Genomic DNA, 17,828 nt, shown 5'->3' on the forward strand with positions numbered 1-17,828 from the left:
CATTTCGCATTCTTGTCATGCATTAATTATCAAGGCGCAATCAGCGCCTCTTTTTTGTTGTTGTTGTTGTTGTTTTTGCTTTGCAACATTCTAAATAACTTAAGAGATTTTTCCTTTTTGTTGTTGTTGTTGTTCGGCTGCGCATCATCAAAATTGTGCATCTCTGATACGAACAGCAGCAGCCTTTGCAGTCAGTTTCTATGATGTGTTTTACATGTGCAACTGTTTAGACATTTTCTTTCGCAAATTTGCCAATTTGTGCACCGACTTGCAAAATACCCTCGAAAGCACATTAAAGCTTTTACATGAATCACATTTATGATGCTACTAATCATTGCACTTTAGGTTATTTGTCAGTCAAAAGCTGTTAATCCATTCTCTCGACTTTGAAACTATTTTAGTCAAACACACAAAAAGCACATTAAAGTTTTGGAATCACATTTGTGATCAATCTGAGCTGTCAAAAGCTGCTAAAAGCTCTCCAACATAGAATTTCCATACTGTCGACTCTGATTCCGTTCTACTCAAGCACAAAAAGCACATTAAAGCTTTTCAAACGTAACAGCTTTTACATTAATCACAATTTTTACCTTTCTACGCATTGCACATTTGTTATGTTGCCTGTTAAAAGCTGTTAAAAGCTAACTCGAAAGCTCATGCAAGCTCTCAATTTCATTTAAGCAAGCTTAAAGCTGCTTATTTTAGTAAATTCTTGAACTTTAAATGTCAATTGTGTGTATTCTCTTGCATTCTTTTTGTTCTATCAAGTCGCGTGCAACGCGCGATCATCATCATCATTATCATGAACGTCATCAGCAGCTGCCCCCAGCCCTCAGCCTCCCCTCCCTCTTCTCTTCTTCCTCTTTTCCTGCAGAAGACTAAATAGAATAACAACAACAACAAACACACATCCTTAGAATATTTGTGCAACTTATCAGCGCATTTAAAATTAGCAACAACAACAACGTACTTTCGTCTGCTGCTTCTGCCTCTGCCGCTGCTTGCGTCTGCGTCGCTGCCAGCGTCGCTGTTCACGTCTCTGCCTGAACTTTTGACGACATCTGCGACGACGGGGCAAAAATCGCAGTCGCGTGATTTGTTTTGTAAATGAGGAAAAATGCAAAACTAAAACCAAAAACAAAAAGCTCAACAACAACAACAACAAGAGAAATACGCTAAAAACAAAACCAAAAAAGCACAAAACAAAAAAAAAACAACAAAATAAAAATAAAAATAGTCATTGAACATGTTTACGGCCGCCAGAGACGTTGCCAGTTGCCTTTTGCCTCTGTTCCAAAATAGCCAACACACACACACACACACACACTAACACACACACACACACACTCCAACACACACAGAGAGCAACACAGACAAGGGGGAGAAATTAGCTGCTTTGGTAGACCAAGCGCAAATTGTCTAAACAAATTTCACAGACACGAAAAAATAATTGCAACCGCGTTCGATCAACACTGCCTCACAGCAAGCAGCGCACACACACACAACAAACTCAACACTGCAGCAAAATGCACACACACACACACACAATTTTTGTATAGAAAATTATGCGCAGCAGTCGAAGAAAATTCAAGCAAAATTCACAAATTTCTCTCGTATGAAGTTCGAGCTATTATTATAATAAAATTTTTCATTTAAAAAAGATTTTTAATATAGGAAAATCTATACAAAATCTTTGAATATTATCGTTTTAAACATTTTTGAGTTATATTTCAAAAATGATTTGATTTTTCCACATTTCATTGCCAATTTCTTCTTAGTCTTCACATTACATTACATCTTTCAAAACTTTCGACATGAAATTTTAAGCGCCAATCTTCCATTAAAAATTTTTCGAATTTCCCAAAATGTTTGTGTGCCTTTTAAAGTCAGTCAAAGCTAATTAGTTATAGTTAAGTCTTCTTTCAAAGTTTCGAATCTATTCACTATTTTATTCAATATTGAAGCGCCAATCTTCCGTTTAAGCTGTTAATTTCTTCTTCAAAATGTTAAGTACAAAATTTCCCAAAATATTTGACTTTTTTTTTTTTAAAAAACCGGAATTTGTCATTCTTTTAATGTCGGGTTTAAATAAGTTCTTTAACTTTACGGTCACTCTTAAACCTAGTTAGTTAGTATTAAAACTCACTCAATTAACTTCAATTTCAAATGCCAATCTAATGAGAAGAATATTATTAATTAAAAACTTTCGACTATTCGCGTCAAATTTGTCAATCTTATATTTGAAACTCCAAATTTCTTTTTCGAAATGTAAATTTCCAGAACTTGACTTCCTTCACTCAACTGACTGAATGTTATGTTAGTTCTTAACATTAACTGGATATATATTTGACGTTCTCTTTAAAGTCAGTTTTAGGTTAGTTCTTAACTTGAACCGGAATTATTTGACTTTCTTTGAAATTAGTTCTTCAACTTTACAGTCGCTTCCAAATCTAGTTAGTTAGTATTAAAAGTTATTTCAAAACTTGCGACTCTTCACTACTATTTTCGTAATTCCTTCCTTAAAGTTTTAGGTTAGTTCTTCAACTTTACAGTCTCTCCAAAAGTTTGTGCCTTTCTTCTTTGCCTTTCTTCTTTGACTACGCTTCGAGCAACCCTTTTTTTCTTCTTTTTTTGTTTTTGCTAGCGAATATATTGAGTATATGGCAAGCATGAACGATTCGAGTCGAGTCGCGAGTCGCGTCGCCTCGTCACCGGATGCGGTTCAGTTATATCATCTATATATACTATATATGTATGTATTGTATGTGTATAAGATATATAAATTGTGTTCTGGGTTATGTGTGATGGGCCACCAAACTTTGCTTGGCTAATTGCATAGCAATTGTCACTCATTATGATTGAGCTGCTCCCCACCCCCCCTTCCCCCCTTCCCCACACTTCTCTTTCGTTTGCCTCTTCCTCTTTGACTTCCTTCTGCGCACTTTTTGTTGTTGTTGCTGTTGTTGTTGTGTGTTTTACATAAGCAGCACAATGTTTTTCGTTTCATTAGTTTGTTCGTTCTTTTTGGGCAATTGTTGTTGCCAAGGCAGCCGCAGCAACAACCGTTGAACGAGCCCCTTTTCGTATGTGTGTGTGTGTGTGTGTGTGTGTTGTTAGCGATCGACGCGCGCGACTTTTGCTAGCGACTTTAAGCGCGCATCGCTCGCTGCGGCTTTTTCACTTTTGAACTTTTTTTTTTTTTCGGTAATGAGAATATTTTCGTAGTGTCAAAGGAGGTGCTGAGGAGAGAGGGGGAGGAGGAGGGGAGTGGGTAGTGGAGAGTGCTGTCTACAGGGCGTGAACAACACACACACACACATCTATGTTGTGTGTTTGTCCATCGCCAACGACTTTTTTTGTTTGCCGTCGCCGCCGCCGCCGCCGTCGTCGTCGTCTGTTTGCACTCTCTCTTGCCTCCTCCTCCTCCCCCCCTCTCCCCACTCTCCCGTTCTCTATCTCGTCTCACACCTACCGCAGCTGTCATAAATTATCAAGAACAAGCAAGCCAAAGAAAAAAAAGACTCCCAACTTCGCGGCGGCCGCACTTAATCAGCCATTAGAGATCTCTTCATTTCTCCGCGAGTCAAAAACAACAAAAAAAAAAAAACAACCGAGGAAGGAAGAAGAAATACTTCAAATTGAACGACTAAGAAACTACCCTGGGTTTCAAGTGTGACCGTACTATGCAGCTAAAGTGAGAAAAGCTGCAACTTTGCATTGCTTTCATATTAATGACATTCCTTGCTTCAGTGTGACCATGCTTGTTATACGATAGTATGATCAAGTGTGACCGTACTATTCCATCTGATAAAAACTTTGACTTGGCAACTAACACATTCCTTGATTGCCATGTCTCAAATACCATCATAGTAAGCATTAGTGTGACCATGTCATGTGAGAATAGCTTGTAATAAGTTACGTCTCAAGTGTGACCGTACCAAACGTACTAATGTGACCATTCCATTTGAGAAAAGCCGCGACTTGACAAGCTTTCATAAACAAGTCAAGCCGAAAAGGCGTTCTTTGCTTGCTAGGTCTTAAGTGTGACCGTAGTAAGTAGTAGTGTGACCATGTCATGTTAAAAAGCTTTGACTTTGCATTGCTTTCATTTGCATGTCATCCATAAAAGACATTCTTTGCTTTTTAGGTCTCAAGTGTGACCGTACTAAGCATTAGTGTGGCCATATTTTGTTTAAAAAGCTTTGACTTTTGCATTGCATTCCTATTCATGTCATACATTCAAGACATTCCATGCTTTAGTGCGACCAAAGCTTGTAATAAGTTATTTAGTGTGACCATATTTTAACAGCAAATGATTGAAATCATTGATTGATTGATTGAATGAACCTTCAACGAAATATTTTGTAGTAAGTCTTTTATTTGATGCCACCCTCTTTGCTCTGACTCGCTTTTTACAGGGTATGTGCAACTGTGAAATGCAGCGCGCAAACATTTCGAAGCGTTGCTGTCGTTGTGCTTTGTTAGCTTTGCACTTAAATAATTTAATTGCTTATAAAATAAATAAACTGGGGCGCGGTATGACGAGAGAGAACCGAATGTGTGTGTCTGAGTGTGTGTTTGTCGCTTTTCCACCGAATGCATTTTCCAAAAATAAAATCACAAGTGAAAAGGCAAAACACTCGTATATATAATTTTTGTTGGTTTACTTTAGACAGCGACTTGTTCATAATAATAAATATTTGTGTGCGCTTTCTTTTTGTTGTTTGCCGCAACGATCGATACGATCGATACGATCAGCGATACGATCAACGCAACGATTCGTTTCGATTCGATTTGATTGATTGCCCCCATTGACTGATTGACAGTTCAACACTTGCAGCTGTCAAATTTGTGAGCAACGCCAACAACAATCAATCTGTGGGCGTGGCACAGCAAAAGTTTCGTATTTATTATTTCGGTATTTTTTTTCCGTTTTTTTTTGAGTTAATCGCTCATCGTCGTATTTTATTGCATTTTATGAGCGACAACGTTGAGCTTTAACTTTTGCGCTAATTATTTTGCAACAATTTAATGAAGGCGCAAAAACAGAAATAAACATTTTAAACGAGCCAAAGAAATGACTAAATGACTGACTGACTGACTGACTGACTGACAATGTTCTATATAGCGCACAGACCATGGCTATATGCTAAAGTTGATGCCGATGCTGATCTGTGCTGATCTTTTAACTCAATTAAAAGCGCGCAACGCAGCCAACGAAACAAAAACTTGCCTCGACTCAAAGTTACCCTAGAAAAGCAGTCTTCTTCTTCTTCTTTTTTTTGTCACATTTTCAAAGGCATCTCTTTGCGTGCGTAGTATTTGGGACTACAACAAAAAAAAAGAAAAGAAAAGAAATGAAAGGAAAAGAGAGAGAGAAATACAGAACGACAAAGTGCGCCAAAGTGACGCCTCTGCCGCAGTCAGCGTCGACGTCAGCAGCGAGGTTCTGCGTCATGTGAGTCAGCAACGCATTTGGCAAGAGACACACAAGCGAACAAAAACAAAAACAAAAGCAACAAAGAAAGGCAAAAAAAAAAGCCAAGGCAAAATTCAGTGCGCTGCAAACAAATGACCACAGCAAGACCAAAGACACTAATACACACGCACACTAATACACACACACACTAGTACACACACACATACACTAATACACACACACTAATACACATACAGTAGGGCCACGTGTTGGCGATGTTTATTAGAAGTTGAAATGCCTGTCGCTGCCTTTTGACTGTAATTAGCACATTGTGCGACTGCTTTTCATCTGTTTGTTTGTTTGTTGCACACACACACACACATACACACACAGACATACACACACACACACATGTGTTGCAAGCACATATTGTCTCTGTTGTTACCACGTAACCAACCCAAAATTGCACATTGCTCAATTCAAATATTTTGGGATGAGCTTTTTCTTAAGCAAAACTTGAGCTTTAGATTAAAGAAGCTTTAGCTAAAACGTTGCCTGTAGCTTTCTTCGCAGTCTATTATTTTTCTTATTATTACTCAATTGTTCTTTTATATCCACAAATATGGTTGGCTGAGCTTTTGCTTAAGCAAAACTTGAGCTTTGGCTTAAAGAAGCTTTAGCTAAAACGTAGCCTGTAGCTTTCTGCGCAGTCTGTTCTTAGTGTGTTGCATTTTCCCAAAATTATTATTACTCAAGTGCACTTATATATCCACAAATATGGTTGGCTGAGCTTTTGCTTAAGCAAAACTTGAGCTTTGACTTAAAGAAGCTTTAGCTAAAACGTAGCCTGTAGCTTTCTTCGCAGTCTATTCTCATTCTTATTATTACTCAATTGTTCTTTTATATCAACAAATATGTTTGGCTGAGCTTTTTCTTAAGCAAAACTTGAGTTTTGACTTAAAGAAGCTTTAGCTAAAACGTAGCCTGTAGCTTTCTTCGCAGTGTGTTCTTAGTGTGTTGCATTTTCCCAAAATTTCTTAGTACTCAAGTACACTTACATATCCACGAATATGTTTGGCTGAGCTTTTGCTTAAACGAAACTTGAGCTTTGGCTTAACGCAACATTACAAAATGTGTAGCTTATACTGGGTGCTTATTTCATATTCTGTTCTCAGTGTGTTGAGCTTTTCCAAACTTATTATTTAGTTCTACTTTTATATCCATGAACTTAGTGGATCGATTAAACTTTGTTAAGCTGGCGAGTTGCTTAACATGAAGTTGGTGCTTCAAGAGCTTTGCTAAGTTTGCAATGAAATCAGTGCTTCAACTGTTTTCGTTAAGCTTTCAGTTGCTTTCAAAATAGTTTTAGCAAATTTTTAATAATTCAATTAATTCATTAATTGCATTTAGTTGCTTTGACAAGCTTTAAGCAACTTTATGATATTAAGCAGTTTTTAGAAGTAAAACTTTTGCTAAGCTTTAAGTTACTTTTTAAGCTGCACTTTCAGTTGCTTGAATAGCTTTAAGCAACTTTCGGCTATTAAGCAGCTTTAGGAAGTATTTTAAGTAATTTCAGTTGTTTTACAAAGCTTTAAGCACATTTTCTTAGTAGAGTGGAAGCTTTTCTTCAGCTTCTTTAATTGCTGCAGCCTTAATTTGTTGCTTGTGTGTGTGTGTGTGTGTGTCAATGCACTGCCAAAAATAAAACAGCAATGCGAACAAAAAGGCGTAAATTTATTTGTAGATCTTGCGTCTGAAATGCAAATTATAAATAACACACGTCTCCTCTTCTCTCTCTCTCTCTCTCTCTGTGACGCTCTCTGAATGCACTTGTATACAAGAGAGAGAGAGAGAGCAAGAGGGAGTGCCACGCCCCGCATTTTTGGCATTATTGTTACGTTGTGCATCGATGAATGAATTTGGCACAAACAGTAAATTCAGTCTGGAAATGATTTCTTTGCTTTGCCAAATGCCAAAATCAAAACACAAAGAATACTATAAGCTAAGCCATAAATCAAATCAAGTCTAGACAAAATGCAGCAAATACATAAAATACATACATATATACATATAGTCGATGCTTTTTGCATGGACAAATAAAGAGCGATAGATCGATCAGTGCATAATTAACAGCTGGCTTTTAGTTGCTGATGAGTTTGTTGGCTCTCGACTCAACGATCAACGATCAACGGAAATGAGGGGCGGGTTCGGCAAAACGGCAAACAACAACAGCAAACAGCAAACAGGAAGAGGAAGAGCGAGAGACTGCGTTAACATTGCAAAAGCAAAAGCAGAAGCAGAAGGCAAAACTCGCAATGTTATTGGCTGCACAGCTGCTGCAAACGGAAGCAGCGACGTCGGCAGCGACGTTGGCAGCAAGCAACATTTGTAGCTGTAAAGCTTGGCAACATTTGCTGCCAACGCACGCAGCGCCAATGCAAACATTTGATGCCTGGCAACATTCGTAGTGCTGCAAAGCTTAGCAACTTTTGTGTTTTGTGCTGTAAAGCTTGGCAACTTTTGTGATGCCAATGTTGCCAACATTTACTATGAAGTGTTGCCAACATTTAAATGCTGTAAAGCTTAGCAGCATTTTGTTGCCAACGCAGCGAGTGCAATTATATAAGTGGAAACCCAACAAAAAAAAAAGAATGATAGAAAAATACTTAATACATATTTAACATTTTTGGCGACTCTTATATGTATGTATATAAGAGAGTGAGTGAGAGGAGAGGAGACACATAAATATTTATAAATCTATTGCGCGTAAATCGGCAGCTTGTATCAAAGGCGATTCCGTTGTCTCTCTTCTCGCTGATTAAATTTCTATTGTTGTTGCTTGCATTTAAATTGTGTTTCTTTATTTTCGCACGCAAATAAAACTGGCGCCAATGAAAGCAACAACAACAACAACAACAACAACAAATTATAATAAGACCGCCACTTGATAAACGTCGCGCGTCGTTAGCGCCACTTATCACGTATACGCCATGTCGGGCAATGCCGCCCCTGCTTGTTCGGCTAAGGTTGCCGCTGTTGTTGTTGTTGTTGTTGTTGTCACTGCTGAGGTTGTTTCGTTGTTGCTCTGATGTTTGCCTGGGCGTTGTTTTCATTTTTTTTCTCTGCTTAGATAGTTGATTTCTTGTTGCTGCCTTTTTTCTTCTTTTATATATTTTTTTTTTAGTTTAGTTTATTGGTTTTGTTTTTTCGGTGATTTTTTTTTTTTTTTGTGTGTGTTTTAGTTAATCAGTTGTAGCCCAGTTTCTGCCAGCGTTGCTTTTCAATGATAACGCCAAAAGTTGAGCAACTGCAAGAAGCAGAAGCAAAAGCAACAAAACAATCCATCAAGCAAGCAAGCAAGCAAAAAAAAAAATACGCGCTGATATTTACGCCCCATTCATTGCCATCGATTTTAACTATTCCACTTAATACCCTCGACGATCGATTGCGGCGGCATATTAGCTAGCAATTTAGCTTGAAAAAAGCCAAATCCATGGCATAGAAATCATTGCTTTCTTTAGCTATTTTTATATATTACATTTTGGAATTTATTTGCCAACTTTTACGCAGTATTCTTGCAAAATGTAGCAATTTAGCTTGAAAAGAGCCAAATTAAAAGCCATTTTGTTCATTTTCCATTTTGGAATTCGCTTTTTTTTAGTACAGCAATTGCAAAATTAGCAAAAAAAATAAAAACAAAGAAATTACATAATTAGCAATATAGCTTGAAAAGAGCCAAATTAAAAGCCATTTTGTTCATTTTCCATTTTGGAATTCGCTTTTAAACATTTGCAGAGTATTTTTTAGTCCAGCAATTGCAAAATTAGCAAAAAAAAAAATAAAGAAATTACATAATTAGCAATTTAGCTTGAAAACAGCCAAATTAAAAGCCTAGAATTCGTTTCTTTCTTTAGCTATTTTTCTGTTTCATTTTAGAATTTACTTTTGAGCTTTAAAGATGTATTTTTTAGTCGTGACTTTGGCAAATTAGCTTGAAAAAAGCTGAATTAAAGCCATTTTTTTCTGCTTCGGAATTTATTTTCACACTCTTACGCGGTATTCTTTAGTCGTGCAGCCCGCCGTCGTTTATTTGGGAATTTCTATCAAGTATTTTGAATGTTTCTATTTGGTTTTTGTTGTGTTTTTTTTTTTCGTTTTTTTGCGCGCTCGTTGTGTTTTTTTATGGCTGATGTGTGGCGCCAAAGAGTTTAAAGTTTTAGCATTTGTAATTTTTTGGAGAGACGAGAGACTGTGTGCGCCTGGTAATTAAAATATATTAATAATTTAACGCGCTTTTGCCCGATTTGCATACCAAATAACAGCGCCACACAAAATGCCATCCAATTAACAACACCGAACAGCAGCAACAACAACAACAATAAAACACAAAATGCCGCTAATGAAATTGAGTCTAAAAGTCAAATCTTGCCCCCCCCCCCTTCTCCCTCCCCTCCCCTCCCCTCACCCCTGCTAACAACTTGACACTTGCTGGCGCCACATTTTTTTTTTTTTTCTGTTTCATTTGTAAAATTGTAAAAACGCTGGCTGCCGGAAACGATATTTGAATGTGGCGCCAGCTAGCAACATTTGTTGCTGCCGCTTGGCAACATGTTGCAATACGTAGTCTCCTTCCACCTTCCTCTCCCCCTCTCCCTCTTAACTTTTCCATTCCCATACTCGCATTGACATTGACTAAATTTCATTTATATGGGCAAATGCAATTAACTCTGGCGCCAGCATTTTCAACAACAAAAAAAAAACCATAAAATTTTATATTTAGACAAATGGACTTTTATAGCCAGAGAGCAACAACAACAACTGGCAATTGATGCAATGCAATTTAATTCATATAGACAAACTCTATTTGCTTTTTGTTTGATTTTAAATTAATTTTATATTTTTTTTTTCCATCTTTTCTTTGCAGTAACCGAATGTCAATTTGGCAAAGTTCTTCGTGAATTGGGCTCCACTTGGTATGCGGATCTTGGGCCTCCTTTTGGTGTCATGTATTGCATCAAATGCGAATGCGTTGCGGTAAGTCAAAGCTTTTTATTTGTATTTGTATTTGAGTTAAGTTTAAGAGGGAACAACACTTAATGAGTGAGCTTTCAGAAGCTTTAGCTAGGAAGATTTCAATCCGCTTCTAGCAACTTATCAAAGCTTTCAACGGGTTTTTAATGAAACAAAATACAGCGAGAAAGCTGCTGAAAGTTTTGGCAAAGCTTTCGATCAAATTCAAACTCAAATTTTAGCAGTTTAACAGCAATGTTCAAAGGTGTAAAGTATTTAGTTTAGCCAGCGCAACTTTAAGTGACATTTAATCAACTCGTGTCAAAGCTTTAAGCTGCAAAAATCGAATTGTAAGAGCTTTAGATTAATGTTCAAGTATCTAGTTTAGCCAGCTCAATTGTCAGTAAGATTTCATCATCTTTTGTCAAAGCTTTCAACTGCTTTTAAATGCAGCACAAAATGAAATTGTGGGAGTTTTAAAGCAATGTTCAAAGAAGCAAAATAAGTCAATTGGTTTTAGTGAGCTTTCAGCAACTTTCAGCAACAAAGAAGTAAGAAGTTTGCTGAAAGTATTTAGTTGTGTGTTTGTGAAACTTTCAACAGCTTTAAGTAGAGCTTTTAGTAGTTTTTTTTTAGATACTTTTGTATGTATTTTTTTGTGAAACTTTCAGCAGCTTTTGAGTAGAGCTTTCAGCAGTTTTTCAATTAAAACTTGCTGCTTAATAACTGCAACAACATCAACATATAGATTTAAGTTACTCATTTTCGAGATACTTTTGTATCTTCTTTTTTTTTGCGCAACTTTCAGCAGCTTTTAGTAAAGCTTTCAGTAATTTTAAAATGAGAACTTGTTGCAACAACAACTATTGCATATAGATATGCGTTATTCATTTAGCGAGATACTTTTGTATCTCTCTTTTTTTTATTGTGCGACGGCTGACTGAACAAATTAAGTCAAGTCTGCGCTGATAGGCGGCCAACTAATTGACTAATGACTGCCGACATTTGCTACAAGCGACAAGACAGATAGAACACAACACAAGCAACACACACACACACACACAACGTTGCCAAAAATACTATGAAGAAAGGAAAATAGGAAAAATTATTGGCGAAAAATGTATTTTCGCTTAAGTTGGGGCCAAAACGTGGCAATGGAAGGCAAAGAAGAGGCGCATAATTTATGGCATTTTTACGCATGATTAATATTGATTTTAAAGCTCTTTTTATAATGGCGAATGCGACAACAACGACGAATCGTATACTCTATACACACACACACACACACACACACACAGATGATGTACTATAATAGATACTTAGTATCTACGTAGAATCCGAATGCGAATGCGAAGAAACCAAATACCAAACCTTTGCCAAAAACAAATTGAAAATTGCGTTTTCCTTCCCATTTATTGTTGTGGTTGTTGTTGATTGAATTGTTGTTTAAAGCGAATTTTTTTTTGTTTTTGCAATTACGTCGACCCACAAAAAATCGAAAAAAATCGAAAAAACAGCATTGAAAATGTCAAACTTGTGTGTGTAAAAATAACAAAAACAACAACCCAATTTATACACATCAAATATATATTATTCTCCCCACTCTCTCTCTCTCTTTCATACTCTATATATCATATATATATATATAAGCAGGCCCCGAATATTAATTGACGCCATAAAGTCTTCTTATTGTTGTTGTTGTTGTTGTTGTTGTCATTGTGCGTCTGCCATCGACCAGACGACCCAGACAGACACAAGCCCAAAAACAAAAAATAAAAGCCCCACAAGTACAACAATATATGTATCTTCAGATCGTACAAATACTGATGATATAGCCAAACAGTTGGCTTCAGACTTCAATCAGATATTTGAGATGTTGCGATATTTAGAATCTTCTTTATAAAAGTACAAATTTATTTGATTTATTTTGAAAGAACTCTTTTAGTTTTTTGAGCAGACTTTGATCAGATTTTTGAGATATTTCGATATTTAGAATCTTTCCTATTTAATTTTCTTACTACACTACAAATTCATTTTGAATGAACTCATATTAATTCAATCAGATTCTTTAGATATTTCGATATTTTGAATCCTTATTGAATCACACATTCATTTCATCCATTTTCCAAAGAACTCTTTAAGATCTTTGAACAGATTTCAATCACATTTTTAAGATATTTCGATTTGCTTAGAATCCTACAAATTAATTGCATCCATTTTGAAAGAACTCGTTTAGTTCTTTATGTAGACTTCAATCAGATTTTTGAGACATTTCGATATTTGGAATTGTCCTTTTTACATACTTATTAAATTACACATCCATTTGAAACATTTCAAGGAACTCTTCTAGGTCTTTAAGCAGACTTTAATTAAATATTTTTAAGATACATCGATTTTTGCTGATCTATAAAGTAAATATATATATTCCTAATCAGTCATTAACAACCGATACTATATAGCCATGTTCGACTGTCCGTCCGTCAGAAGAGAAGTAGAAATTATTTAAGAAAAAACTAAGACTCAGTTGCCTGGTCTGACAATTTGGTATATTTTACCATACTATAGTATATTTTAAGTACCAAATATAGCCTTTTGTATATTTTACTATATTTTCGGTATATTAATTTGGTATATTTTATGAATAATAACGCAGTGTCTTGCATTTATTCGAGCACACTCTTTCTTATTCAATGCTCTGATATCTAACTATTTATTAACTGAAATCGCTTCACGAAAAAACCATCTTTAAATCTATAAACTCCCATTCAATCCTGCCTCTAACATTCGTATCTAAATAATGAGTGAACACAGACAACTCGTAAAGTTGTTAAAGCGTCGAGCATTTGCGTTGTTAAGTTGTTTAATGAGTTGGTTTTATTTATGTTTTAATTTGAGCAGTTGTACTTTTGGTTATTAACTTTTCTCTCTCTTTTGCAAATTGTCGAGCTAATTGAAGAGCTGTCTTCTGTCCTCCACTTGAGTGCTCTTCTTTTGAAGAGAGAGAGGAGAGAGGGAACGAAATGATCGTCAGTTAGTCGCAGTTTCTTCGACTCGATTCGCGATTCGCGATTTAATGGACCTGTCCAGCCACTGGGCATTTGGTCATTTGGTCATTTGGCCATTGCATAAAAGTCAGTTTTGTATTAATTAATTATAATTTATGTGGCTGCAAGACTTATAAACGAGCACATCATAAAATGATAGCTGTGCTGCCTTCGCCTTCGCCTTCTGTTCTGTTCTGTTTCTCTTCCTCTTCCTCTTCTCTTCGTCTGTCTGTCTGTTTTGCTGTAAGACTTAAGAACTGATATGCCATCGTTAAAAGCAACAACGTTGGCAGGCCAATAAAAATGAATTCATATAAACATCAAAAAGACAACGACACAACACTCTCAGTCAGTCCAGTTTCGACCAACCAACCAGAGATCTGAAATGAATTAACACAAAAAAAAAAACAAAAACGGACGCGACAAAAAATAAAATAAAATGGAATGATATAGAAAATTATAAATATATTCATATATTTATATTAAGAAAATCGCAATTTGATTTAGTTCTAAAATTAAAGCAGCGCTAACTCTAAACTAGACAAAAGTGTGTAGTATAGAACACCCAGATACCCTGTAAAACTTGGCGAAAGTAGCTGAAATTTTGAGAACTCTTAAAGCATACATTATAATAACTATATACGAAACATAAGCAATGTAACTCTCGTGAGTCAAAAGTTAGGTAACTTCGAAAATACACAAAAATGTCAAGGAATAATGTAAAAATTAGCAAATTATTATCAAACATGAACTTACCAAGCAAATTCCAGTTAGTTAGCATCAACCGATGCTGAGTTCACTCGGTCAGTTTGAGCTGCAATGGCATATAAAATGACAGGGTATGAGAGCATAGAAAAGTTTAAACGTGTGTGTGTTGGAATGGCAGCGCTAATTAATTTTGCGGCTACAGAAATTATATAAAAAGTGAATAAAAAAATAAATAAAATATACAGTAATGGGCATCGGGACAGACAGAAGTGACACATTGGCTCATCCACTCAGCATAACTAATGAGATATTATATACAAAAATGTTTTCTTTTTTTTGTTGTTGCTAATAAATGTTTTCTTTTTCTTTTTTTTTTTTTTTGCTTTTGCAGATACCGAAGAAGCGACGCATTGTTGCACGTGTGCAATGTCGCAACATTAAGAACGAGTGTCCGCCAGCTAAATGCGATGATCCCATCTCATTGCCCGGCAAATGCTGTAAGACTTGTCCCGGAGATCGTAACGGTAAGTCAAGAAGACATATTATATACGATTATATATACTTTCTCATGCCATCGAGATGCGTCATCAACGCGTCAAAAGCAATCAGAGAGTCTCGGGGATTATAAATTAGGAAAATATCTCAATATTTTGACACATGCAATTGTTTGTTAAGCATCATAAAAAATATCAAAAACATATACAATTGGATTATCAGACAGGCTATAAAAATGATATGACTTGGTGTTGCTTGTTGCTTGTAAAGAATTCTGTTGAACTCAATCTATATAGTAGATATATATGCTGTGTATCTATGAATAATTAAGCGTAGCATCCACGGCAGCTGTACAACACTTTTTTTTTTTTTTTTGCTCTTTTTTGCTCAGATCACATAATGTCCAATGTATATATAGAGCATATATATCTGTGATATATATTGTATATATGCAGATAGTTCGAGTATGAATCGCACCGCAACGAAACGCGTAAATTGTTTATGAAAAATTACTTGGACCGAAATGAAGGTCAACGCTACGCAATTTATAATTCTTTTTTATGCCATTTCGCTGTGTTTTTTTCCCCTCCATTTTTGTTTTCTTTTTGTCGCCTACCCCCAAACAACATATTTCGATCTCCATACATATAGATCACCTTTCCTTCCCCAAAACGTTTCTCCCTCTCTCTCTCTCTCTCTCTCTCTTTGGCTTTTTCTCACAGTCTGTCGCTTGATGTATGTTATTTGACTTTTTTTTTTTTGTTGTGTGTTTTTTGCATTTATTTATTCGTCGACTTTTTTGCATGTTTCGTCGTGTTCGGTGTCGTCTGCTCCGATTTATTTTATATCGCACAACTTATGATCGTCCGTTTCGTTTCATTTCGTTGTATGCTGGTGTATTGTGATTAATAATATTATTATTATTATTACTATTCGGGGAACTGGGACTCGGACTTTTCTTTCAAATTTTCATGTTGATGATGATGTTGGCATTGAGCGCATTCTTCGACTATTCCAACAGAATTTCATCTGTTTTCGGCCGCGCTGATCCCATTGGGAACACACACGTGCCATGCCATTAAAATGTTGTTTTTTGGCTGTCAACAATCAGATCATTACTCAAAATAAACCACAGATGGCAACCCTGAGAGCAAGCAACAAGTTTCAAATTCACAAAAAAATACATTTATAAAGCTTTCAATTTGTTTTCAAGTACTTTGGCAACAGCTGGCAACTCTATTTCATGTACTTGGCAACCCTAAATCCGTCCAGGTGGCAACGCCAAATCAAAGTTTCTTCAGCTTAACTCGATTAAGTTATAAACAAGTCGAATTTGCAACTCTGTACATATTTTTCCTTTTTCTGGTATGCTTGGCAACCCTCAATCCGTCCAGGTGGCAACGCCAAATTAAAGCTTCTTCAGCTTAACTCGATTAAGTTATAAACAAGTCGAATTTGCAACTCTATACATATTTTTCCTTTTTTCTGGTATGCTTGGCAACCCTCAATCCGTCCAGGTGGCAACGCCAAATTAAAGCTTCTTCAGCTTAACTCGATTAAGTTATAAACAAGTCAAATTTGCAACTCTATACATATTTTTCCTTTTTCTGGTATGCTTGGCAACCCTAAATCCGTCCAGGTGGCAACGCCAAATTAAAGCTTCTTTAGCTTAACTCAATTAAGTTATAAACAAGTCAAATTTGCAACTCTGTACATATTTTTCCTTTTTTTTGTGTGCTCGACAACCCTAAAACTGCCTAAGTGGCAACGCCAAAGTCAAGTTTCTTCAGCTTATCTCGATTAAGTTATAAGCAAGCCAAATTAACCACTTAATACATTGTTTCCCCATTCTTTGGCGTGCTTGGCAACCCTAAATCCGTCCAGGTGGCAACGCCAAATGCAGCTTGCTGCTGAAGTTGAAGTTCAATATGCAGCGATCGCACTGAATCACTGGGCAATTCTTTGGCTTTTGCTAATTTTCTGCATGGATTGAATTCATAATTAGAAAAGCAGCAAAAAACTTATGAGGAAAGTCGTCGCTAGTGTGTGTGTGTGTGTGAGTGTGTGTGTGTGACATTTTTCACATAATCAGGCGAGTGCTGGCTGAAAATTCCAGTCAGCCGCTTTGCCGCTGTGTGGCATGAAGCTGAAGCTGAAGCTGCTGTTGCTGCTGCTGCTGCTCGAAACTGGTTGCAACTGCCACAACGACTTGCAGCAAGTTGCAAGCAAGCTGGCAGCACATCATTAGTTTCCGTTTTGCGGCAATATTTCATTTGCTTATGCAAAGCCGTTGACCTTTGGTCGTCCCCAATTGGATGCCCCTATCCCTGTCTCTTTCTCCTTCTCTCCCTCTCTCTTTCTCTCTCTCTCTCTAGCACTCTCTCGCTGTCTCTCGCTGAAGATTTCACTTTTATTCCAAGTTGGCCAAGTTGCCACAAATTGCGGCTGCCACGTCAAAAAAAAAGCAAAAAAAAAAAAAAAATGGCAACAGCAGCTTCAGCATCGACTTCGACTTCGACTTGGTTGCAACTCGTTTGCCATAAATAGTTAGAAGGCACGGGCGCGGCCCCAACTTGGCTTGCCTGCCACATGCCCCTGCCACATGGCTCGCCGCCGCTGTGGCAGCTATTGTAAAAATATTTGCGAGCAGCAACAACAGAAAACAGGCAACGAGCTGCTTTTGATTTACCAAAGTTATTTCTATTTTTTAGCCTAACTTGGTGCATGCCACGGCTGCCGCTGTTGCATCTACCACACACACACACAGACACACATGCGCACATATTTATGTATAGCCAAGTTTAGTGAAGCAACTTGCAACTCGCTCTGCAAAAATTGCACCAACGTTAAATGCCCATTTTTGGGGGCAGAGCCGAGGCAGCAAAATGTTTGTTGCTTCTTCTTGCCACATCTCGTTTCTCTCAGCATTAATTTATGCATTTTTTCGTCGCTTCTTTGTGGCTTCTCTCTTTCTCTGTATTTTTCTTTCTTTTTTTATAATGACATAACTCGAGCATTTTAACGCTTATTAAATTATCTCATTTGCCGCCGCTAACAGCGGGCGGTCCACAGATCGACCAAGATATCGATTTGAAGATGGAAAGACAAGGAAGAGAGAGGGAAGAGAGGAACGGGGGAGAGGTGGAGAGGGG

The 17,828-nt window shown here is 36.9% G+C and overlaps 1 protein-coding gene and 1 long non-coding RNA gene across 3 annotated transcripts in view; one reads left to right on the forward strand and one right to left on the reverse strand.

Moving 5' to 3' along the window:
* Window positions 1-17,828, forward strand: part of LOC117578311 (dorsal-ventral patterning protein Sog) — a 46,333-nt gene that overhangs the window by 19,021 nt on the left and 9,484 nt on the right. For both annotated transcript variants that reach the window (XM_034263759.2, XM_052007464.1), the window contains 2 exons: window positions 10,344-10,453; window positions 14,573-14,705. In XM_034263759.2, the coding sequence (XP_034119650.1) occupies window positions 10,344-10,453; window positions 14,573-14,705 (243 nt within the window). The remainder of the gene's footprint in view (window positions 1-10,343; window positions 10,454-14,572; window positions 14,706-17,828) is intronic.
* LOC117578310 (uncharacterized) overlaps window positions 14,228-17,828 on the reverse strand; it is a 56,601-nt gene continuing 53,000 nt past the window's right edge. Inside the window, exon 5 of the long non-coding RNA XR_004573369.2 lies at window positions 14,228-14,287. This is a non-coding gene — a long non-coding RNA (uncharacterized LOC117578310). The remainder of the gene's footprint in view (window positions 14,288-17,828) is intronic.

Source organism: Drosophila albomicans, chromosome X (assembly GCF_009650485.2).
Source record: "Drosophila albomicans strain 15112-1751.03 chromosome X, ASM965048v2, whole genome shotgun sequence".
NCBI classification, from domain to species: Eukaryota; Metazoa; Arthropoda; class Insecta; order Diptera; family Drosophilidae; genus Drosophila; species Drosophila albomicans.